The 25740-nt window shown below is 41.2% G+C and overlaps 1 protein-coding gene across 1 annotated transcript in view; it reads left to right on the plus strand.

Annotated features, from left to right (window-relative positions):
• Positions 1 to 25740, plus strand: part of LOC125486338 (lectin BRA-3-like) — an 81866-nt gene that overhangs the window by 24760 nt on the left and 31366 nt on the right. Inside the window, exon 2 of the mRNA XM_048613339.1 lies at positions 17388 to 17545. Coding sequence (XP_048469296.1) covers positions 17388 to 17545 — 158 coding nt within the window. The remainder of the gene's footprint in view (positions 1 to 17387; positions 17546 to 25740) is intronic.

A 25740-nucleotide genomic window follows, 5' to 3' on the forward strand; every position in this document is an offset into this window, starting at 1 on the left:
CCTGCACCTTGTTGTCTCGGATTCTCCAGCATCTGCAGTTCCTACTATCTTTGAACCAAAGTCCTATACAACTGTAACATGACCTGCCAACTCTTGTACTCAGTACCCCGTCCAATGAATGAAAGCATGCCGTGTGCCTTCTTGACCACTCTATCGACCTGCGTTGCCACCTTCAGGGTACAATGGACCTGGAACGTGTTGCCAGTGGAGGTGGTAGAGGCGGGCACGATAGCATCATTTAAGATGTATCTAGACAGATACATGAATGGGCAGGGAGCAGAGGGATACAGATCCTTGGAAAATAGGCAACAGGTTTAGATAGAGGATCTGGATCGGCGCAGGCTTGGAGGGCCGAAGGGCCTGTTCCTGTGCTGTAATTTTCTTTGTTCTTTGTTCTTCACTATCCTTTTGCTCTTTATATACTGAGGTAAAGCATCTTTGGGATTTTCTTTATCTTGCTTGCTATTTTTTTTTTTCCATACCCCCTCTCTGATTTCGTTATTTCTTTTTTTTAACTTGTTGCTATCTTGCTATAGTTGGTTCAGATGTTAGTCCTTCCACAAGTTTGACATTAGTGTAATCGTTAGGATTGTCCAGAGTGCCCTTTGGAGTGATTTACTCAGTGCAGAGGCAATTACTATTTCTATCAGCCTTTCAGCTAAATTAGCTTTAGTGAAATTACATTATGTACATTTGCATCAATATCTGCTTATGAATTGATTAATACTTTCACCTGGCTGTTGGCATGTCATGAACTGAAGCTTTAAAATCCTGTTTTTGAGTAGTACCTTATCCTGATGTTCTAAACAATTTGACAATTTTTAAGAATCTTTCTGCTCATCAGAAGAAATTCAAGAGGAATTTATGTTTCTGAATCTTACATTTTCCAAAGTTTTCGCTCTGTTTCCAAAGATAAAAAAATTTTCAGAATCAACTGATGAATGTGAGCAGTAAAAAAAAAAGGTTTTCACAATTTCCATGCTGTTATTTTCTTTCAGACTTCAGTACCGACTTGCTGTTAGTAGCTTTCAGTGCCAACCTATAGTCACCTGCTCCACCATGATGTGATCTAGTTTTCTGTACTTTAGCCCACATAACATTATACTTAGAGGCTTGGATTCTTACTGGGATAGACATCTTGAAGTTAGTTACCAACTAACTGTGCACACTAATATCACATCTCAGACTTGCATATTGAGTCTGGGCTACATGTGCTTCTCCTATAATGCAATCATTGCGTTCTTGTGTGACCTCGCATTATAGAAAATTGCCATAGAAAATCACATTATAGGGAAATTGCATTATCCAGACAGCGTCCACTATTCATCAATTGCCTTGCAGCCAATTCACGTTAACAAAAAAAATGTTATAGCAGAAATACCTGTATATGACTAAAACACTGGCCTTGTCAGTGATACCCACATCCCATGAAAGAATCATAAAAACTTGCCTCCCTTGGCAAAGGTCTAGAATGTAAGTGAAGAAACAAAAATGGTGCAATAATATTTTTCAGTGTAGATTTTAGACTACCATTTGGAGAGAATGATACAGACGAACAAATCTGCAGGAAACTTACAAAGAGATGCAAACATTATAGAGTAGTTATAATTGGGGATGTTACTAGTATTTCAGTCTATATTTGGTTAATTAATGTAAGGGGCAAATGGGGGCACATGTTCCTAGGTCCTGTGCAGGAGAATTCACTGCAGCAGTATGTGTCCGGTCCAACAAAAAGGATGTATTGTTAGAATTGTTTTTTGGAAATGAGATGGGCCAAGTGGATCAAATATCAGATGGGGAACATTTAGCCAACAGTGACCATTGTATCATAAGGTTCAGGATGATGGGGGAGAATGGCAATGGTCAACCCAGGATGAGAAAACTCATTTGGCAGAGGGCCAAGTTCAATGGGGCACGTGGCTAGGTAGGATAGACTGGAACAAAAGGTTGCTGCCAGGGAGGAGAGACTATAACTGAGCAATGGACTACCTTAAGAGAGGAGATGGTTTGGGTATAGTCAAGGGATCCTCTACAGGGATAAGTAAAACAAAAAAATTACCAGAGGTCCCTGACTAACAAAGGAGAAACAAGTTAAAGAAGAAAAAATGCACTTATGACAGGTGTCAAGTAGAAAATATAATTGAGAACCAAGAGTGTCACAACTCATTTATGTGTTGGGGGGAGGGCGTAACATATTGGAAATCAAGCTACACTATTCCTGGAGTCATCACAAAAGTTGAAGGTCTTAAAATAAATATACAAAAATCCCCAATTCCCTGGCTTTAGTTCTGAGGAAGGGTCACCGGACCTGAAACGTTAACTCTGTTTTCTCCTTCACAGATGCTGCCAGACCTGCTGAGCTTTTCCAGCAACTTTGTTTTTATCCCTGGCTTTACCAGGTCGAGACAAAGCATGGACCAGGTTTCTGTACTTAACAAGAATTACTAGTTGTTACAAATAATTAGATTATAGGTACAAGTAAACTTTACTAATTAAAACTCTAATCCCCTTATAACTCCCCCTAACATACACGTGCACAGATAGATGTACAGATGGGTGGGGAAAGATGGACAGAGGGAGACATAGGAAAGCGGTTCAGTAGTTATTATTCACAATATCTGCTGAGTTTCTTTTGCTGACCTAAAGGTTTCTTCTTGGCTTTCTTTTTTCAAATGCTTTCACTGGTTACAAAAAGCACAGGCTGGCTGGTTCAGTTGTAAAAGGTCTCTAATTTATCAATTAAAAGTTACAGCTTACTGCCACTGCTGAAAGAAAGGTATACTGGTGTTCTCCAGGTTTAAAAGTGGGTTTCTGACTGCAGGGAGACAGCTCCTGAGCTGGTGAAAATCTGATCGCTTTTCTGTACCTTATTTCCAGCCTTAAGCTGTCAGTTACCTGAGAATCAATTGTGTAATTATTGTCATGCAAAGGGCTTTGTATTGCTTGGTCACTACACAATAATGGTCACTAGTTCATTGAGCAATCAACTTCATTTCCCATCCAAAGCTCAATCCATAAATAACCCCTCAGCTCCAGTTCATCTGAAACCACTTCAATTATTGTTTCTTCAAGCAGCTGTGATTTTTGCCATGAGTGTCATGTTCTGGAAAGCAAGTCATTTGCAACAACCCTTTAAAACATTGGATTTAAAACACTACCTTCTAATTTAATCCAGTTTTAAAAAGCATAAAGATAAAAACAAAGTCTCTACATTTCAAAACATTTCAAAAATTTGTTCCATTGTAAATTCCTTAAATTATGAAACTTTTGCCTGGATACCTCAGGCATTAACTCATAAACAACCGATGTTGTTTTCTTCACAGCATCATAATTCCAAGAGCCCTCTTCTGACAGTGAAGCACAAATTTCCTGTAATTTACTTTCAAATTACTGTGCATAACCAAGTCTCTTTTGCCCAATTCATTTGCCTAACCATACTTTCAAATGGCATGAAAAATAACACTATATTCTTCACCTCAAATTTTGGTAGGGTCTATGCAAACCTGAGCATTTCCTCACTGGACCTTAAATTGTGACTCACATTCTCATACCAGCATCCATCATGGTATCTGTCATTTCCTGCTTTAATTGCATCATTTTTGGCTTAGATTCATATTCTCTCACTTCCTCTTTCCTTTGCACCTCTAATTTTAATTTTCTCTTTCCTATTTCCTCTCTTTTCATTTCGATTTCCTGTCTTTTAATTTCCCTTTCCTTATTTCTTCATTCCATCTCCTTTTCCTTATCTTTCTTTGGTGTTTTCTTGTCTTTTCTTCTTTCCTTTGGAATTCCATCACCAGTTTTTCATTTCTTCCTTATTTTAAGCTGATTTAGCTATAACTGAATATCATCTGATTCTATACTTTACTACCTAAATTACTTCCTTTGCATTTTTCTAAACAAGGGTTCTTTGGTAGTACCTCAATTATCTCTATAATTGCTTAGTTGAGCTATGTTACTTCCAATATAGCCACCAAGTCAATCTAGCTGGGTTTTTAATGTTCCCTTCAGTCTACCAGGAGCACCACTGTCATCTGCAGGAAATCCTGTGCCATTTCCAGAGCCATGTCTTAAGTGCACTACAGAATCTGGTGTTTTCCTTCATAAGTGTTCTTAACTAATACCACACCCAAATCTTCAATTCCTCTGTTTCACATCCAAGCCCAGGTGAGCCCCAAAACTTTGTCATCACCCACTGGGTTAATACATTGGAAATCAAACCCTGATATTCCTGAAGTTATTAAAAAATGTTAAAAATAAGTGCACAAAGATTCCTAATTAACCTGATTTTCCGAACCCAGTTGATGGAAAACATGGACCAAGTTTCTGTACTTTATAGAAGTAACTATTTATTACAAGTAATTAGACTCTAGATACAGGTAAACAGTTTTAAACTGTCAGCATCTAGTCATACTAATTAAAACTCTAATTCCTTTACAAATTCCCTTTTACTTGCGTTTACACAGGCAGACATAAATGGGGGAGAAAAACATGGACAAAGGGAAAACAGTAGTCTTTGTTCACAAGATATGCTGAATTGTTTCTTCCTGATCTGAAGATTTCTTCTTGGCTCTCCTTTGCAAATGCTTCCACTGAATTTTCAAGAGGCACAAGGTGGCAGGTTTACTTGTAAAAGATCTCTGTCTTATCAATTAAAAATAACAGCTTATAGTAACTGCTGAAGGCAAGATAAACTGGTGTTCTTCAGGTTTAATGTGGGTTTGACTGCAGAGAACAGAGAGACAGCTCCTGGGCTGGTAGAGATATGATCACTTTTCTTTTTCCTTTTCCCAATCCAAATTGTTCAGTTAGCTAAGAACTAATCACGCAGAGTGTTAGCAAGCAAAGGTCAACCAAAGTTCCATTTGTAGATAACCCTTTGGCTCTATCTAAAACCATTTCATAATTACTGCTTATTCAAGCAGCTGCTTAAACATTTGCTTATCATGAGTTTCAGGTTACTTGTTTTCTGAAACATGCATCAGGTCTTTTAAAACACTGGATTTAAAGCAATCCTTTCTAATTTCAATCCACAATTTTAAAAAGCACAAAAATAAAAAGGCACGCTGTTTCCAAGAGAAGTTACATGTGGGAAAGAAAAACTGGTAGCCAATATAAACGGGAATCCCAAAGCCTTCAATCAGAATATCATGCGTGGTAAAAAGAGGAATAGGGTAGATAAGGGACCAAAAAGGAGATTCATGTATGAATGCTGGAAGGCATGGCTGTGGTAATAAATTAATGCTTTGTAGCTGTCTTTACGAAGGAAGTAGATGCTATCCAGGCATTATTGACAGAGACGAAACTGTCATTACAAGGGTGCAAAATTGATCAGGAAAGAAGTGTTGGATAGGCTGTTGATAATTAAAGTTGATAAGGCACCCGGTCAGTGGTGCAGTGCATCCAAGGGTATTGACGGAAGTGACATTCAAATTTGTAGGGGCATTGGCCATAATGCTTCAGGCTTTCTACAGACGCAGAGAGCGGTTTGAAGACTAGAGAATCACAAACATCACATCCTTATACAAAAACCGGTTTAAGATAAATTCAGCAATTACAGACCAGAATAGTTTAATTTCAGTTGTGAGAAAGATTCTGGAATCAATTGTTCGGGATAAAATTAATAGTCACATGGAAAAATGGTGCAGCATTAGGAAGAACCAGCATACATTTCTAGAGGAGAATTCATGTTTAACTAACTTGTTGGAGGTTTTTTGAAGGAGTAAACAAGAAGGTCGATAGGGTAGCACTGTTAGAGTGTACATGGACTTCACTCAATACAATTTCTCACACTTGTGAGAAAAGTATAGCTCATGAAAGAAATGGACAGAAGCAACTTAGATGCAAAATTGGCCAAGAGATAGGAAATAATGAGTAATGATAAATGGATATTTTTTAGATGGGGCAAGGCTTGTAGTGGGTTTGTAATTCCCCATGAGTCAAGATTGAAACCCTTGCTTTTCCTATGTATATAGTAATGATCTTGGTGTACAGGGGACAATTTCAAATTTTGTAGATGATACAAAACTTGGAATCACTATAAACTCAGGAAGACAGTGTAGAACCTCAAAAGGACATTGACAGGTTGGTGGAGTGGGCAGAGAGGTGGCAGATGAAATTCAATGCAGAAAAGTGTGAGGTGATCCATTTTGGTGGAAAGAACACAGACAATGTGTAGTAAGGGGTACAATTCTGAAGGCAGGGCTGGAGCAGAGGGATTCGGTTGTATAAGTATGTCTCTCATTGAATGTGGCAGGATAAGTGGAGAGACCAATTAATAAAGCATATGTTATCCTGGGATTCATTAATAGGGGTTTTAACCAATTTATCCATATGTAAAACTGGACCAGCCAAGGACTGTTGCTGGTCGAAAAGTAGATCAGAGATTAAGAATTCTGTGGCAACTAACTCATACTCTGTATCTTCAATGCCTGTCCACCATTCTCAAGGCACAAGTCAGGAATGTAATGGCATACTGTCCACTTGCCCAGATGAGTGCAGCTTAAACAACAGTCAAGAAGCTTAATACTAACCAAGACAAAGTGGTTGGCTTGATTGCACCTCATCTACCACTTTCTCTATTCGCTTCTTTCACCACTGATGCACAGTGCAACAGTGCGTGCCATCCACTAGATGCATTGCAGTGATCCAGTAAGGCTCCTTCAACAGCACATTCAAAACCACACCTCTATCGCTGAGAAGAACAAGGGGAGCAGATACATGGGAAACCATGACTGTAGGTTTCCCTCCAAGACAGACACCATAATGATTTGGAACCAGTGAGCTGAATATTACCAGAAATTGGTGAAGTGTTATTTTTTGGTGAATTTCCTGCAGGGTTTCTCTCCTAGTGGCCTGGTGGGTTTTCTTATGTTATCCTCCTAAACTCACCTTGTCAACTATGCATATGCCTCTGTGGCATCCCATTCATTGTATTCTCCAATTTACCAAAGGCAGAATTAGTGGCATAGCTGGGATCTCCCAGGGTTCCTGGTGCCAGTGCCATCTTTTCCTGAGTGGCAAATGGTGGCTAGTATACAACAGGGGTTCCTGCTTGGGTACCTGGTGTTCATGACATATAGAAATGACTCAAATGAGGGAACCAAACACAACATAACCAAGTTTGCTGATGACACAAACTAGGTGAAGTTGTGAGGAGGATGAAAGGAGGTTTCAGAACAGTCTAGACAAAGTATATGGGCAACGCATGGCAGATACCATATTGCATTGACAAATTTGAAGTTATACACTTCTGTATGGAAGACAGAAAAGGCAGAGTAGATTTAAATTTTAAAATGTTGGGAAATGTGGATGTATAAAGGGATCTGGATATTCTTGTACACCAGTCAATTAAAGTGAAGAGGCAGATGCAGCAGCAGTTAGGAAGACAAACAATATGTTGATATTCGTTGCAAGTGGATTTGAGTCAGAAATAGGGAAGTCCCGGTGCAGTTTTACAGGAGAGAAGGATATATGATTGAAATGTATAAAATTCTAACAGGTCTAGAGAGACTAGATGCAGGGAGGCTGTTTCCCTTGTGGGGGAGTCTAGAACCAGCAGCCACAGTCTCAAGATGAGGAGTAATCATTTAGTACTGAGATGATGAAACATTTTTTTCTCAGAATGTGGTCAGACTATGGAATTTGCTACCTCCAGAGGCATTTGAAGAAGAGAGTAATAAGTCTTTAGATATTCAAGGCATTAAGGCATATGAAGAGAAGGTGGGAATATAGCATTGAGATAGAGGATCGACTAAGATCACATTGAATGACAGAGCAGGCTTGAAAGGCTGAATGGCCTACTTCTGCTCTTAGTTTCTCTGTTTCTATATTTAAAACTCAGCCTGTATCCAGTCAAGCACTGGTATTCCACAGATGCCCTACTGTATGGCTCAGGTTGTCAGCTTAAAGAGATTGCTACAGGGTTGGTCGTTTTTGCTGGGGTAATTAATACAAATGTGTGTTTTTATAAGAGATTCAGTACTTGGGGAAATGCAAATATATTCAATGCGCATTCTTGAATAGGCCTGTGTTTTTATGTAGTAAACTCCGTGCTGGATATTTCAAACTATATTTATTTCATGTTTGCCTAAGCAACTTCCATGAGGGATTTAAGGTTAAAAAGGGTCATGGGTGAGGATGGCTTGATATAGCATGATTTGGCGCAGGAGTATAAGGAGCAAATGGGAGTGTTATGATCCCACCTTTTGTCGGATATTTACCATCCCTCCTGATCTCTGCTCTGCTGAATGTTCTGTACTCTGCAAAGGTCTTAGTTTTATTCTTCTGCTGCTACCCTCCCCCACCCCAATGATTTTTGGGCACAATATGACATTGAACTCTTCTTCCGTTGCCTTTGCCTCCTTGCCAATTTTTTTGGAAAAGAATCCTGTCCTTGTCCCTGTCCCACACTCACAGCATGTATTAAAACGTATCACATAAAACAGGAGGGTTGTGACATATGTGGGCATATTACTGGCAAAAAATGCCTCCAAGAATAGCTATTGACAAGTTTAAATATTGCTGAAATGTTTAGAGTGATGGCAGCAAGACATTCATTGATTGGCATGAATTGACAATTTGTCTTGGGGATTATAAAGGGGCATAGGGATTGTGTGCATGGGTTAGCATGAAGATTAGGCTATCGTTGTGAATGAGGGGCCAGGGTTAACATGTAGATTGTGTGGGGTTGGTTGTGATGTCTAGAGGGCCTTATTTTGATGAAACAAATTTTGACAGAATCCTGGAGAACCAGTTTGACCTTTTTTAAAACAGTCTGCCTCAGCACTTGACGGCTCTTTTAGCTTCCTCCTATCTATCCAAAAGGGTAGTGGGGCCTTGTCTCATGATGTTCCTTTTCATCCCTGTCACCCCGATTTGAAATGATGCCACCCAGGGAACTTTTTCGCTCAGGCAGGTAAGTCCAGAATAAAGAACAATACCGCACAGGAATAGACCCTTCAGCTATCCAAGCCTGTGCTGCAACATTTTGCCCTTCCATACTAAAACTTTCTTCACTTACAGGATCCATATCCCTCTATTCTCTTCCTAATAATGTATTTATCTAGGTATTTCTTGAATGATGCTATTGTGTCTGTTTTACCTCTTCCTCTGGCAATGCATTCCAGGCGCTCACCACCATTTGTGTGAAAAACTTGCCTCGCACACCTCTTTTAAACTTTCCCCCTTGCACCTTGAACCTGTGTCCCCTAGTAATTGACCCCTCCACCCTGGGAAAAAGTCTCATACTTTCCACTCTATCCATGCCATTCACAATCTTATAAACTTCAATCAGGTTGCCACTCAGCCTCCTGCGTTCCAGTGAAGACAAATCCAGTCTATCCAACCTTTCTTCATTGCTAAAATCCCCCATATCAGGCAACAACATCCTGGTAAACCTTTTCTGTACCCTCTCTAAAGCGTCCACATTCTGCTGGTAGTGTGGTGACCAGAACTGTACGCAACATTCCAAGTGTGGTTTAACTATAAAGTTTAATAAAGCTGCAGAATAACTTGTCTATCCTTATGCTCCATGCCCTTTCCAACGAAGGCAAGCATGCTGTTGACCTTTTTTATTACCATATCTACCTGTGCTGTCACCTTCAGTGATCTGTGGACCTGCACACCCAGATCCCTCTGCATATCAATACTCCTAAGGGTTCTGCCATTCACTATATAATTTCCACCTGTACTTGACCTTCCAAAATGCATCAACTCACATTTGTCTGGATTAAACTCCATCTGCCATTTTTCTGCCTATGCCTCCAACCGATCTATATCCTGCTGTATCCTCTGACAGTCCTCCTCATTATCTGCAACTCTGCCAATCTTATTTTCATCTGCAAACTTACTAATTAAAACAGCTACGTTTTTTCCAAATCATTTATGTGGATCACAAACAGCAGGGGTCCCAGCACTGATCCATGTGGAACACCACTAGTCACAACCCTCCATTCTGAAAAGCATCCTTCCACCGCTACTCTTTGTCTCCTGTGACTAAGCCAGTTCTGTATCCATCTTGCCAGCTCATCCCTGATACCACGTGACTTCACCTTTTGTACCAGTCTGCCATGAGGGACCTTGTCAAAGGCTTTACTGAAGTCCATGTAGTCAACATCAACTGCTTTTACCTCATCAATCATCTTCGTCAACTGCTCAAAAACTTCGATCAAGTTGGTGAGGCACAACCTCCCCCCACACAAAACCATGCTGTTTATCACTTAAAAGTGCATTTCCTTCTAAATGCTTATAGGCCTTGTCCCTGAGAACCTTTTCTAATAATTTCCCTTATGGGCCCTAGCCGTGGGCTCCAGCCATGCGCCTTTTCACCATGGATATGCAATCCTTTTACATGCCCATCTCCTATCAGGATGGTCCTGGAGCTCTTTGCTTCTTCCTGGAAAGAATGCCTGAAACATCCCCATCCTACACCACCCTCCTCCAACTGGCCAAGCTCTTCCTCACTTTGAACAAGTTTTCCTTTATTTCCTCGCATTTTCTTTAGAGCAAAGGTGAGGCCATGAGCCCCAATTATCCCTGTCCATTTTTGGGCCACATGGAACTTTCCTTGGTCCAATTCTACTCTGGCCCCTCCCCACAACTTTTTCTCCGGTACATTGATGACATCATCGATACCACTTTTCCTTCTCTCATTTGGAATTGGAAACATTTATCAATTTTGCTTCCAATTTTCACACTGCTTTCAAAGTCATTTGGTCCATCTCCGACTCCTTCCTTCCTTTCCTCAACATCCTTGTTTCCATTTCTGGGGATAGGCTGAAAACCAGTATCCACTACAAACCATTGATTCCCACAGTTACCTGGATGAACAATCCTCACATCATACTTTCTATAAATAAGCCATTTTGTTCTTCCAATTTCTCCATGTCTGTTGCATCTGTTCTGATGATGCCACCTTCTGCAATGGGTCTTCAAGAATATCCTCTTTTTTCCCTCAGCTGTGATGGACAGGATCCTCAGCCATGTTTGACCCATTTCGCACACTTCTACTCTCACCTCTTCTCTTCCCTCCCACAACACCCTTAGGGTGCCCCGGTCCTTATTTCCTACCCCACCAGCATCCACATCTAAAGGATCATAAGCAACCAATTCTGCTACAACCAGAAATATACTCTCCACCCCTCCATTTTCACCATTTTGCAGAGACCATTCCTTCTGGGACACCCCAGTCCACTCCTCCTCCACTCCCCAACACCTCCCCATATCCCCACCGCACCTTCCCATGCAACTGCAGAATGTGCAACACTTGACTATTTACTTCCTCCTTCCCTCTATCCAAGGCTCCAAATGCACCTTCCAGGTGAAGCAGAGATTTACGTGCACTTCACCCAATCAAGTATCCTGTATTCATTGTTCACAATGTGGTTTCCTCTAAATTGGGAAGATAAAACGCAGACTGGACGACTGCTTTGCAAAACACCTGATCTGTCCACAAAAATGGCACCAAGCTTCTGATTGGTGTTGAATTGGCAGGCAATGTTTGCTGGCCAACATTTCTGTCTCAGCCTTGCTCCAGTTCTGCAGTGGGGCTCAGCACAAGTTGGAAGAACAGCATCTCATTTTCTGCTTAGGAACCCTGCAACCTTCAGTACTCAATATCGCATTCAATAATTTTAGAACCTGAACATCATCTTCTGTGCTCTTTTCCCAACCCCACACCCTAGGTCCTGTCATAATATGGACTGCTTTCAGCATAGCCAACTCATATTTTCATCACTTTCTGATCCCCATTATTAGAACATAGAACATAGAACATTACAGCGCAGTACAGGCCCTTTGGCCCTCAATGTTGCGCCGACCTGTGAAACCAATCTGAAGCCCATCTAACCTAAACTATTCCATTATCATCCATATGTTTATCCAATGACCATTTAAATGCCCTTAAAGTTGGCGAGTCTACTACTTTTGCAGGCAGGGCATTCCACGCCCTTACTACTCTCTGAGTAAAGAACCTACCTCTGACATCTGTCCTATATCTATCACCCCTCAAATTAAAGCTATATCCCCTCGTGCTAGCCATCACCATCCGAGGAAAAAGGCTCCCACTGTCCACCCTATCTAATCCTCTGATCATCTTGTATGTCTCTATCAAGTCACCTCTTAACCTTCTTCTCTCTAACGAAAACAGCCTCAAGACCCTCAGCCTTTCCTCATAAGACCTTCCCTCCATACCAGGCATCATCCTGGTAAATCTCCTCTGCACCCTTTCCAATGCTTCCACATCCTTCCTATAATGCGGTGACCAGAACTGTACGCAATACTCCAAGTGCGGCCGCACCAGAGTTTTGTACAGCTGCAACATGACCTCATGGCTCCGAAACTCAATCCCTCTACCAATAAAACCTAACATACCGTACGCCTTCTTAACAACACCATCAACCTGGGTGGCAACTTTCAGTGATCTATGCACATGGACACCGAGATCTTTCTGCTCATCCACACTACCAAGAATCTTACCATTAGCCCAGTACTCTGTATTCCTGTTACTCCTTCCAAAGTGAATCACCTCACACTTTTCCGCATTAAACTCCATTTGCCACCTCTCAGCCCAGCTCTGCAGCTTATCTATGTCCCTCTGTAACCTGCAACATCCTTCCGCACTATCCACAACTCTACCGACTTTGGTGTCATCCGCAAATTTACTAACCCATCCTTCTACGCCCTCATCCAGGTCATTTATAAAAATGACAAACAGCAGTGGCCCCAAAACAGATCCTTGAGGTACACCACTAGTAACTGAACTCCAGGATGAACATTTCCCATCAACCACCACCCTCTGTCTTCTTACAGCTAGCCAATTTCTGATCCAAACCGCTAAATCACCCTCAATCCCATGCCTCCGTATTTTCTGCAATAGCCTACCATGGGGAACCTTATCAAACGCTTTACTGAAATCCAAATACACCACATCAACCGCTTTACCCTCATCCACCTGTTTGGTCACCTTCTCGAAGAACTCAATAAGGTTTGTGAGGCACGACCTACCCTTCACAAAACCGTGTTGACTATCCCTAATCAAATTATTCCTTTCTAGATGATTATAAATCCTATCTCTTATAATCCTTTCCAACACTTTACCCACAACCGAAGTAAGGCTCACTGGTCTATAATTACCAGGGTTGTCTCTACTCCCCTTCTTGAACAAGGGGGACAACATTTGCTAGTCTCCAGTCTTCTGGCACTATTCCCGAAGACAATGAAGACATAAAGATCAAAGCCAAAGGCTCTGCAATCTCCTCTCTAGCGTCCCAGAGAATCTTAGGATAAATCCCATCCGGCCCAGGGGACTTATCTATTTTCACACCTTCCAGAATTGCTAACACCTCCTCCTTATGAACCTCAATCCCGTCTAGTCTAATAGGCTGTATCTCCGTATTCGCCTCGACAACATTGTCTTTTTCCTGTGTGAATACTGACGAAAAATATTCATTTAGCACCTCTCCTATCTCTTCAGACTCCACGCACAACTTCCCACTACTGTCCTTGACCGGCTCTAATCTTACTCTAGTCATTCTTTTATTCCTGACATACCTATAGAAAGCTTTAGGGTTTTCCTTGATCCTACCTGCTAAAGACTTTTCATGTCCCCTCCTGGCTCTTCTTAGCTCTCTCTTTAGGTCTTTCCTGGCTAACTTGTAACTCTCAAGCGCCCTCACTGAGCCTTCACGCCTCATCTCTACATAAGCCTCCTTCTTTCTCTTGACAAGAGATTCAACTTCTTTAGTAAACCACGGTTCCCTCGCTCGGCCACTTCCTCCCTGCCTGACAGGTACATACTTCTCAAGGACACGCTGTAGCTGTTCCTTGAACAAGCTCCACATTTCAATTGTGCCCAGCCCCTGCAGTTTCCTTCTCCATCCTACGCATCCTAAATCTTGCCTAATCGCCTCATAATTGCCTTTCCCCCAGCTATAACTCTTGCCCTGCGGTATATACCTATCCCTTTCCATCACTAAAGTAAACGTAACTGAATTGTGGTCACTATCACCAAAGTGCTCACCTACCTCCAAATCTAACACCTGGCCTGGTTCATTACCCAGTACCAAATCCAATGTGGCCTCGCCTCTTGTTGGCCTATCTACATACTGTGTCAGGAAACCCTCCTGCACACATTGGACAAAAACTGACCCATCTAAAGTACTCGAACTATAGCATTTCCAGTCAATATTTGGAAAGTTAAAGTCCCCCATAACAACTACCCTGTTACTTTCGCTCCTATCCAGAATCATCTTTGCAATCTTTTCCTCTACATCTCTGGAACTTTTCGGAGGCCTATAGAAAACTCCCAACAGGGTGACCTCTCCTTTCCTGGTTCTAACCTCAGCCCATACTACCTCAGTAGACGAGTTCTCATCAAACGTCCTTTCTGCCACCGTAATACTGTCCTTGACTAACAATGCCACACCTCCCCCTCTTTTACCACCTTCCCTGATCTTACTGAAACACCTAAACCCCGGAACCTGCAATAACCATTCCTGTTCCTGCTCTATCCAGTCTCCGAAATGGCCACAACATCAAAGTCCCATGCTGCAAGTTCACCCACCTTATTCCGGATGCTCCTGGCATTGAAGTAGACACACTTCAAACCACCTTCCTGCCTGCCAGTACACTCCTGCGACCTTGAAACCTTATTTATGACCTCACTACTCTCAACCTCCTGTACACTGGAGCTACAATTCAGGTTCCCATTCCCCTGCTGAATTAGTTTAAACCCTCCCGAAGAGCATTAGCAAATTTCCCCCCCAAGGATATTGGTATCCCTCTGGTTCAGGTGTAGACCATCCCGTTTGTAGAGGTCCCACCTACCCCAGAATTAGCTTTTCTTTCTCCCTGGCATACTATAATCCGTCCCCTTGTTTACCTAACTGTCATTCTCACATTCTAGGCTCTATCTCCACCTATTCACTCACTCCTTCCACAGCCCCCATTCCCTGTTTTCAGCATATATATTAATTTTTCTCAGCTACTATCAATTCTGAAGAAGGGTGACTGGACTCAAAGTTAACTTTGCATTCTCTGCACAGATGCTGCCAGACCTGATGAGTTTGTCCAGCCATTTCAGTTTTTGTTGAAGTATGCAATGTGACCTTAACATAAGTAAACTTGCCCTCCACATCCTCTTGAAACTGTCTGCAGCCTTCAACACAGATGATTATGCCATCCTTCTCCAAAGTTACTTTGCTGTAATTCAGTTAGGTGGGTCTGCTCTCTCCTGATTCCATTCATAGCTATTGAATGATTGCCAGAAATCATGAATTTATATTATAAGGGAATGACAAGAACATTCATACCGCCAAATAATGTTATTGTCTGATTGGAGCAGAGAACCATTTTTGCTTAAAATAGATAAAGTTTGAAATTCCTGGTACTTACAAAGAGTATCAGATCACAAGTTTTGAATAAGCAAGATAGACTTTACTACTCAAAGTTAGAAAGTAATACAAACTACTATATGTACATGAAACCTATTATCTAAAATCCAGAATTAATGAAGTAACTATGAGTTAACAAACAAACCATGGTTGAATACATCACAGAGCACGTCAAACAGCAAATATCATCAAGACAGATCCCATGGATTTTTCAGTAATTCATCCAGATTTTAATGACATTGTGTGCCAACAAGTTTCATTGTAACATTTGATATCCCTTGTGAAGGAAATAATGTTCACATTTGAACATATAGCCTCTGAACTTCTGCAAACCCCCTCTGACCTAGCCTGCCTTAATGACTGTTCAGTTCTGGAGTTAAATACTTTTCTCAGAGACTGAGTTCTACAAGATTCTTGAGACTGCTCACAAGCATCTACTTTAGCAGCATACCTCCAGCTTTTTCACCAGACAGTTTCACTGAGCTGCCACTGCTTACGGGTTTTTCCTTATCCAGCTGCCAGCTGTACCCAGCAGACAACCTCCTTTAAACTCCACTGAGCTTATAAGTCTCCTAGGGCCACCCCAATCTCCAAAAGCCCAGTGACATGGAGCAACCAGACAATTTCATATGGGCTGCACTGAGCCAGCTAACAGTAGCACTTTAGATGCATAGAGCCTTTGCTCCTGACTAACACACTGACAAAATCTGACTGATGCTTAAACTGCTGTTTACTGAACAAAAACTAAGTTGCTGGAAAAGCTCAGCAGGTCTGGCAGCATCTGTGGAGGAGAAAACAGAGTTAACATTTTGGGTCCAGTGACCCTTCGTCAGAACTGATGGTGGCTGGGAAAACGTCATTTTATATGCAGAAAATAGGGAGATGGGTGGGGTAGGGAGTAAACGATAGGATAGAGCCCAAAGAGAGAGAAAGACAGTTGGACAGACAAAGGAATTGCTAACGATCAGGCTGGGAGGATGAATAGTTGTTAATGGGGACTGTTAGTGACTAACAACAGGGGGTGTGTAGTGGCAGGCTATGTGGTAACAAGGTCTGGTGTGTGGGGTGGGAGTCTGGGACATGGGAGAGTTTAGGCCCTAAAATTATTGAACTCAATATTGAGTCCGGAGGGCTGTAGAGTCCCCTTTTTCGGAGGCTCCCTTGTCGAAGTTGGCCTCATCTGAACATATGCGACGGAGACGGAGGAACTGAGAGAATGGGATTGAGTCTTTACAGGAAGTGGGGTGTGATGATGTATAGTCCAGGTAGCTGTGGGAGTCGGTGTGTTTGTAATGCATATTAGTGGCCAGTCTATCCCCAGAAATGGAAACAGAAATGTCAAGGAAGGGAAGGGAGGAGTCAGTGATAGACCAGGTGAAAGTGAGGGCAGGGTGAAAATTGGAGGCAAAATTGATGAAGTTTTCCAATTCTCGACGAGAGAGGGAAGCAGCACCGATGATATCATTGATGTATCAGGTAAAGAGTTGTGGGTGGGGGCCGGAATAGGACTGGAACAAGGAATGTTCCACGTACCCCATTTACTGTTGTTTACTGAACCCTGAACTAGTTTGAGTATTAAAAAACTGACAGCAAACCCCACCTTTGTTCCAAGGCAAGAATACATATAACCAACAGTCTTAGGCCTTAAACATTATAATCTCTTACTACTATCTTTCACAACAGCACCCTTGAAAACAGAAAAATGCTTATTATCACAAAATAACTTCAGAAAGACATACATATCTTAACAAACATATATAGATCATAGCTACACAATACGTTTGCTTCAAGGCAATATGTGATTTCTCATTAACCTTGTAATTTAATGAAATGATTGGATTTGGGATAGTCTTCAGCTCCTCAAATTGGTCCTGCCATCTGTGATATTATGATGCTCTGGTCTTCAACTTCATTTATTTACCTTTGATACCAACTATCTAACAAAATTTAATTTATCTCAGCCTCATCATGTTTACCTTTTACTTGTTTATGTAGATGGTGTTAATTGTCCTGGAAATCGTGACTGGTACATGTGGAATGATCACTGTTATCTTTGGAAAGCATCTTTAACAGCTACTTGGGAAAGAGCATTAAATATCTGCAGAGCTTATAGAGGCACTGACTTGGTGTACTTGGACAGTATAGGTGAAAAGGTAATAATGGTCAGCAGTAGAATTTCAATATTAGTGGTGATAATCTGCACTGTAGTAGTTTTAATATCTACCAACTTCCATACGATAAAATCAATTTTGTTATAAGTGCTATATAATGACTAATTAGAGACTATTGCTTAAACAGAGCAGTAAGGTTGTAAAATTGGTAAATTATTGAAAATGATAATTTAGCCAGTTTTTGAAACAAGGATTCAATCAGGTTTATCCATTTGGCAATTCTGGTATTATTGCATGTTTCTGGAACCATTTTTAGTTGGCTTGAAAATAACTAATCATGGACAGGCATTCTCCTTGGTCCTGTTAATAGAACTGCTCCCTTTCCCATTGAATATAGATAAAGTATTAATTGAAATTATTCTGTCGACACTTTTCTTACTGTGCAGCAAACTATTAAGAACCACTAACTCTGCAACTCTGCGCTTGATCAGAGGTATCCTGAACTCTGAATGGCTTGCCAATGCATGGACAATACATAATCTCAGATTAGCACAATAATGTGTACCCAATTCCTGCTTGATTTGTTTAAAAGTGATAGTCATCTTACTAATATAATTTCCTACTGTCTTCTGATTTGCTTCTTGGTATGTCAAATGAGACACCAATTTGTGCATCTGTTTGAGCACATGTAATGTCAAATCCTCGTGGTTGATATCTGCTGGAAAATTCCAGTGCATACCAACATCTTTTAACTGAAAGAACCAATGCTGACTCCAAAATATATGTTCATCCCTGAAACAAGTTCACTAAGTTACTTTCAAAGAAACCACACAACTCTTTTTCTTCTCCAAAAATCAAACAGCACATTGCCAAAAATCATGTTTTGTTATCATACTAAAAGAACAGAATACAAGATTGCAAGATACAGCTAAATACCTATAACTCGAAGTAACCATACAAAAGTCATAGAAGTAGGACCGTTTAATACCTTAAGTTACAAAACCAAATCGTTTTAAAATGTAACTGTGTACTGCGTAAAGTGTTTATTAACTTCAAAGCATTTTTGCATTTGTCAACTAGAATATACTTTAGAGTGTGGCCCTTAGTGAACCTCTTAATGTGTGATCTGGATCATATGCCTATTCTTTCTTACAGAAGGTGTTTTGTAATTGACCACAATTAAATATAGTAGAATTTACTTCCTCACTTGCTTAATCAGATGAAAATTATAACTTAATACTACACTGGATAAATATGTAGATTGATCAATGTTTTATTGTTTTTGTTTAATGCTCATCACTACTCTGCTTTCCTCTCATCCACATATTCCATGTTGATCTTTATTATCAACCTATCATTCATGCTTTTCTAAGTGCACTTGCTGAGAAGCTGGAAAGAGGCTTTTGGGTGTATCTTTGGTAAGTGACACCAGGAACAAGATGACTCTTGGTCTTGCTGATCAAGGGTTTTGGATGTGAATTCTTGGCTGTCATAGGGAGTACCTGACACAATCTATTTCCTGTTTCTTGGACAGTTATGAGTTTGGAAAGAAGAGTAGTATGGAAGCTCTATTATCCTAAGGAAGAGATCTACCCCTTCTATCCGATTAAGTATTTTGTAGGTTTCAATGAGATTAGCTCTCATTCTTTGAAACTCTAGAGAATGCAGGCCCAGTTTGCCCAATCCCTCTTCATAGGACACTCCAACCATCCCAAGAACCAAGTCTGGTGAGCTTTCATTGCACTCCATCTGTTGCAATAATATCTGTCCTGAGATAAGGAGACCAAAATTGTACAGTACTCCAAGTGCAGTCTAACCAAGCTTTTGTACAATTGAAGCAAGACTTCACTACTCATGTACTCAAATCCTCTTGCAGTAAAGGCTAACATTATGTCAGCCTTCCTAATAGCTTGCTGCACCTGTGTATTAGCTTTCAGTTGCTTATCAGCAAGGGTGTGGAGATGCTGGTGTTGGACTGGGGTGGACAAAGTCAGAAGTCACATGACACCAGGTTGTAGTCCAACAGGTTTATTTAAAATTACAGGCTTTCAGAGCGTTGCTCCTTCGTCAAGTGAAGTGACTTCACCTGATGAAGGAGCAGCACTCAAAAAGCTTGTGATTTCAAATAAACCTGTTGGACTGTAAGGTGTCATGTGACTTTTGATTTTTTTCAGCAAGGAGACCTAGGTCCTCTTGTACATCTACACTTTCCAATCACTTAGCATTTAAGAAATACTCTGAACATCTGTTTCTCATACCAAAGTGGATAACCTCATAATTTTCCATGTTATATAAATTTGTCATGTTCTTGCCCGTTCATTGAACCTGTCCAAATACTCCTGAATCCACTTAACATCTTCCTCAACAGACATCATTCCCAGTTTGTACCATCTGCAAATTTGGAAAAATTACATTTCGTCCCCACATTCAAGTCATTGATGTATATTGTGAACAGCTGGGGCCCAAGTACTGATTCTTATGGAACCCCACCAGTCACAGCCTACCAATGTGAGAATGATCTATTTATCTTCGCTCACAGAGGCATGGAGATCTACAGCACAGAAAAAGGCCATTTGGCTCATCATGTCTGTGCCGATGAAAAACAAGCACCTAACTATTCTAATTCCATTTTCCAGCAGTTGCCCCATAACTACGTGTGCCTTGGCTGTGAAAGTGCATATCCAAATACTCCTTAAATGTTACAAGAGTTTCTGTCTCTACCAGATTTACAGACAGTGAGTTCCAGATTCCTACCAGCCTTTGGGTGAAAAAGTTTTTTTTTCTCCCATTCTCCCTAAACCTTCTGACTCTGATTGAAATCTGTGCTCCCTGGTCATTGATCCCTCCATCAAGGTGAAAAGTTTATTCCGGTCTACCTTATCTGTACCCCACATAATTTTATTCATCACAATCACTTCCCGTCTCAAATCACTTCTGCTGTAAGGAAAACAACCCCAGTCTATCAAATCTCTCTTCGTAACTGAAACTCTCCAGCTCAGGCAACATTCTGGTAAATCTCCTGCACCCTCTCTGGTGCTCTTACATCTCTCATATAATTAGAACTACACACACACACAGTGTACTCTAACTGTGGACTAACCAACATTTTCTACAGTTTCAGCATAAACTCCATGCACTTAAACTCTGTGCCATGGCTAATAAAGGCACATATACCATATATGCCTTCCTAACTACTTTATCTCTCAATCTTGATACCTTATGGGACTGGTGTACATGTACACCAAGATCCATCTGATCATATATTCCCTTTCCTTGTTTGTCCTGCCCAAGTACCTAACGTTTATGCACATTGAAATCCATTTGCCACTGATCAGCCTATTTGACCAGTCCATGTAATCTATAGCTATTCTCCTCACTATTTGCCTCTCCATCAATTTTTGTATCATCTGCAAACTTACTGATCTCCTACATTCAAGTCTAAATCATTTATATAAAGCATAAACCACACAGGCTCCAGTACTGACCTCTGTGGGACCCGAAAGGAAACAGACCTCCAGTCAGAAAACACACTCTCTGCTTCCTGCCACTCAACCAATTGTGGATCCAATTTGCAAATTACGTTGGATCTCATAGGCACTTGACTCTGCAATCGGTCTCGCTTGTGGGACGTTATCAAAAGCCTCTCTGTTTCTATGTTAATTTCTGTTTTCTGTCATTAAGGACACAACTGAAGATCATTGCACCAAGGGCATCAACCTGAGGAACTCATTAAATGAGGCTGAGACAATTGACCACCAACAACCACGACCATCTACCTTTCTTCTAAATATGTCTGTAACTAATGGAGTTTACTCCTAAATTCCCATTGATTTTAATTTTTCTTGGGCTCCTTGATGTCATTCCTACTTAAATGGTATCTTGATGTAAAAGGCAGTCACACTCACATCACTTTTGGAGTTCAGCTCATTTGTCCATGTTTGGATCATAGTTTAATGAGGTCAGGGACTGAATGGTCCTGGCAGAATTGAAACTGTGTGTCAGTGAACAAGTTATTCTTTTGAAAGTACCACTTGATAGCACTGTCAACGAGCCTTTCCATCACTCTGCTGATGATCAAGAATAGACTGATGGGGCAGCAAATAGCCGGGTTGGATTTGTCCTGCTTTTAGTGTACAGGACATACCTGAGTAATTTTCCAACTTGTCAAATACAATTTGGTGTGCCTCATTGATGTCCAGTTTTAATTTGCTAGATCTGTTTAAAGTCTGTGCTATTTAGCGTGGTAATCATGACGCACTGTTGGATTTCAATGTGTAGATGAGACTTTTTCTCAACAATGACTATGTCACGAATGTTTCTACCAATACTGTCATGTGCAGATGCATCTGTTAACAATTAGATTGTTGGCTGTAGTAGGAAAGGACATACTTAGTGGTGATGATGATAATGGTGTCTGGGAAATTGTCTTTAATTTATAGCTTTTTAGTTTTTTTTTGTGATCCTTGACCAAGTATCCCTTGTTCCAAGGTCTTGAGACAAGCTTTTTCTGTGTCTTTGCATGTATTCAAAATGTGGGTGAATCTTATGCTTTGTAAGCTTCGCGCTGTCAGGAACGCGAGATCGCATCCAGGGTGAGACACATCCTAAGGGAGTCTAGGTAGTTCAGGGAATTTGGAGGCAACATGGTAAGAGGTGCTTTTTGCTTGCAATTTCTTTTAGCTCATAGTTTGTAAGGATTTTTTTAAACAGGATAAATTGAAGCCCAGCATCAGGGACCCAACACAAAAGAATGACATCACTGTAAATTCATTTGTTGGTGGTAGCTACTAATTTAATTATCTAATGTAGGCAATTTTCAAATTGAAGGTAAAGAGGGGAAATATTTGCATGCTACACTCTAAAAGATCAGTGCAAAATTTTTAAATATCAAATGAAGAACTAAGTAATTAAAATAAAGATGCTGGGCCAGCTGATGTTACTGAATGATGTGGGAGCTGGTGGACGCCGTTATCATTCATAGTGACCACATCTGTAGCAAGTGTTGGTTGATGAGCTGGAGTCTAAGCTTTGAATACTGCAACACCTTAGAAGGGAGCAAGTTACCTGAGTGCTGTGTTTCAGGAGGCAGTCACACCCCTTAGACTAACTATCTTCAATTCAGTCAATGATCAGAAACAGGAGGGTGTGACTGGTAGAGGCAAGTGAGGCAGGTAGAGAAATCCGGGAGGTAGTGTTAAAGGAACCTTAGCACTTGAGCTTGTCTAACATGTTTGAGATTCTTGCACCCTGTGTGAATGAGTGTGTGGGCTGTTTGGCAGATGAACAAATTGACCATATCACCAAGATACAGGAAGCCATTCTAGATTGAGGAGAAAGGATAAGTGTAGTTGAAATCAGGATAGTATATTAAGAGAATTGAAGTCCTGAAGGTTGTATTGCCTGCTTGGTGCCTGGGTTCAGGATATCGCATCTGGGCTGCAGAGGAACTTTGAATGAGATGGGAAAGTTCCAGTTATCATTGTCTACATCGTTATAAATGATATAGGTAGAAAGAAGAAAGAAGTTCTGCTGAGGGAATGTGAGCAGCTGGGGCTATATCAGAAAGCAGAACTAAAAAGGCTATAATCTCTGGAATACTACTTCAGCCATGAGCAAATTAGCACAGAGTCAACCAGATTAAAGAGGTGAATGTGTGGCTCAAAGATTAGTATATAAAAACAGGTTTGAATTCATGGAACATTGACACCCATACTGGGGAAGGAAGGAGCTGTTCCTATGGGACAGGCTCTGCCTGATCATACTGGGACCAGAGTCCTTGCGAATTACGTAACTAGAACTTAGATAGGGCTTTAAATTAAGCAGTGGGGTTGCTGAGGTCGAGATGCATGGAAAATTATGGAAAATGTTAAAGGAAAAGCAGATGGGTGGGCAGGGGTGGGATTGCCTTACTAGTAAGAATTGTCCATCATTAAGGAGAAGGTGCTAGGGAAGCTGAAAGGTCTGAAGCTGGACAAATGACTTGGACCAGATGGACTACACCTCCTGAAGGAGATAGTTGAGGATATTGTAAAGGCATTGGTGGTCATCTTTCAGGAATCTTTCTGGAGTCAGGGAGGGTCCCAGAGGACCGTAAAATTGATAATGTAACACCCCTGTTTAAGAAGGGAGGGAGGCAGAAGACAGTTGGCCTGACCTCGTGTGGTAAAAATTTTTGATTCCATTATTAAGGATGAGATTGTGGTGTGCTTAAAATTTCACAGTAAAATAGTGTGGAGTCAGTATGGCTTTGTCAAGGGGAGGTCATGCCTGTCAAATCTGTTTGAATTCTTCAAGGAGGTAACAGGAAAGTTCGTCAAAGGAGAGCCGGTGGACATGATCTATTTGGATTTCCAGAAAGCCTCTGACAAAGTGCTGCACAAGAGGATGCTGAATGAAATAAGAGCCCATGATGTTAGAAACAAGGTACTGGCATGGATATAGAATTTGCTGACTGGCAGAAAGCAGAGAGTAGGAATAAAGGGTTCTTTTTCAGGATGGCAGCCAGTGACTAGTGGCGTTTTCCAGAGGTCAGTGTTGGGACCACAACTATTCATGTTAAACGTTAATGATCTGGACAAAGGAACTGAGGGCATTGTTGCGAAATTTGCAGATGACATAAAAGTAGATGGAGGGTCATGTATTGGTGAGGAAGCCAGGAAGCTGCAGAGGACTTGGACATCTAGGCGAGTGGGCAAAAAAGTGGTAGGTGGAATACGTTGTGGGAAGGTATGAGGTTATGCACTTTGTAAGGAGGGATAGAGATGTATACTATTTTCTAAATGGCAAAAGGCTTCGGAAACACAAAGGGACTTGTGAGCCCTAGTTCAGATTCTCTTAAGGTTAACATGCAGATTGAGTTGGCGGTTAGGTCAGCAAATGCGATGTTAACAGCAAATCCTTAAAACAATGTCCTCTTTAAGCTTAATTTCTGGCTACATTCCAGTCATTTGAGGCCTTGTTCAAACATTTCCAAAATAAAGACTGAGTTTGTTTCAACCTTTACCTCTCACAGACTTGGCAAAGTCTGCAGATTTTGCAGATCTCAGGCTGTTTGACATCGTCTTTGATGATGTCTCTCAGATCTGTACTACCTATCAATCAACCTCCATTTCTTTGACCACCTCATGCAGAAGGATTGTCATTGTCCTAGTTCAAGGGTCATCAGGTGCAATACAGTAAGAACAGTTCCTCTTCTTAAACAACAAAAATAAACTGTGTTTGCAGTGATACAACTAGGGGATAAACAATATTCAATCAAAACTGAAGTCTGAGGTAACAGCCACCACTGCAAGGGAAATGTTACAATTGTGGTTGCATAGGCCACTTTCCAATGGACTGCAGGGTACCCAGGCAGTTAGCATGCCACACAAGCCAAGCTCAAGACCCCAGTCCATTCCACTGGAAAGATCATTGAATCCCTATAGTGTAGAAAGAGACCATGTGGCCCATCAGGTCTGCACCAGTCATTCACATAGCACCCCACCCTATCCCCATTACCCTGTGTTTACAATGGCTAATCCCCCTAGACATCATTGGACACTGAAGGGCAATTTAGCATTGCCAATACACCTAACCTGTGTACCTTTGGACTGAGGGAGGAAACCAGAGCACCCAGTGGAAACTCACGGAGACATGAGAGTATGCAAACTCCACAGAGACAGTCACCCAAGGATGAAATCGAACCAGATCCTTGGCAGAGTGAGACAGCAGCGCTTACCACTGAGCCACCATGTTGTCCATGCCAGAGAGACAAGCAACAATTATTTTGGTAGAGAAGATATCATGCAGCCAAATTTAATGGAGGAAATTCCACCATTTAACCTCTTGTCTGTCTCTCTCTCTTTTATCTTTTGAGCTGGCCAGATGTTGTATTTGGCAAATGCTCAAGCTTGATGAGGCCCAGCAGAGATTGCAACAGACACATACACACAGAGAATTTGTACTATAGCAAAATTGTGGATTTGACCCACCAAAATGACTGTGAACCCAATAGCAAAGGCAATTCCCACAGAACACAAGAGTGCGTTCAGCAGTCACAAACAAACTCCCCTGTGGTGTCTGCCAATAATTCACCAATAAAGCCAGTTAAGAAACCAGACTGCTGTTGGTGGCTCACCATCAATTACAGGGAAATAAGTCAAACCACCCCAATCACAGCACCAACAGTTGTGAATGGCCCTGGAATTATGATGAGGTAGGTCCCACAGACAATATATTTGACTGTACTGGACATTAGT

Source organism: Rhincodon typus, chromosome 28 (assembly GCF_021869965.1).
Source record: "Rhincodon typus isolate 14 chromosome 28, sRhiTyp1.1, whole genome shotgun sequence".
NCBI classification, from domain to species: Eukaryota; Metazoa; Chordata; class Chondrichthyes; order Orectolobiformes; family Rhincodontidae; genus Rhincodon; species Rhincodon typus.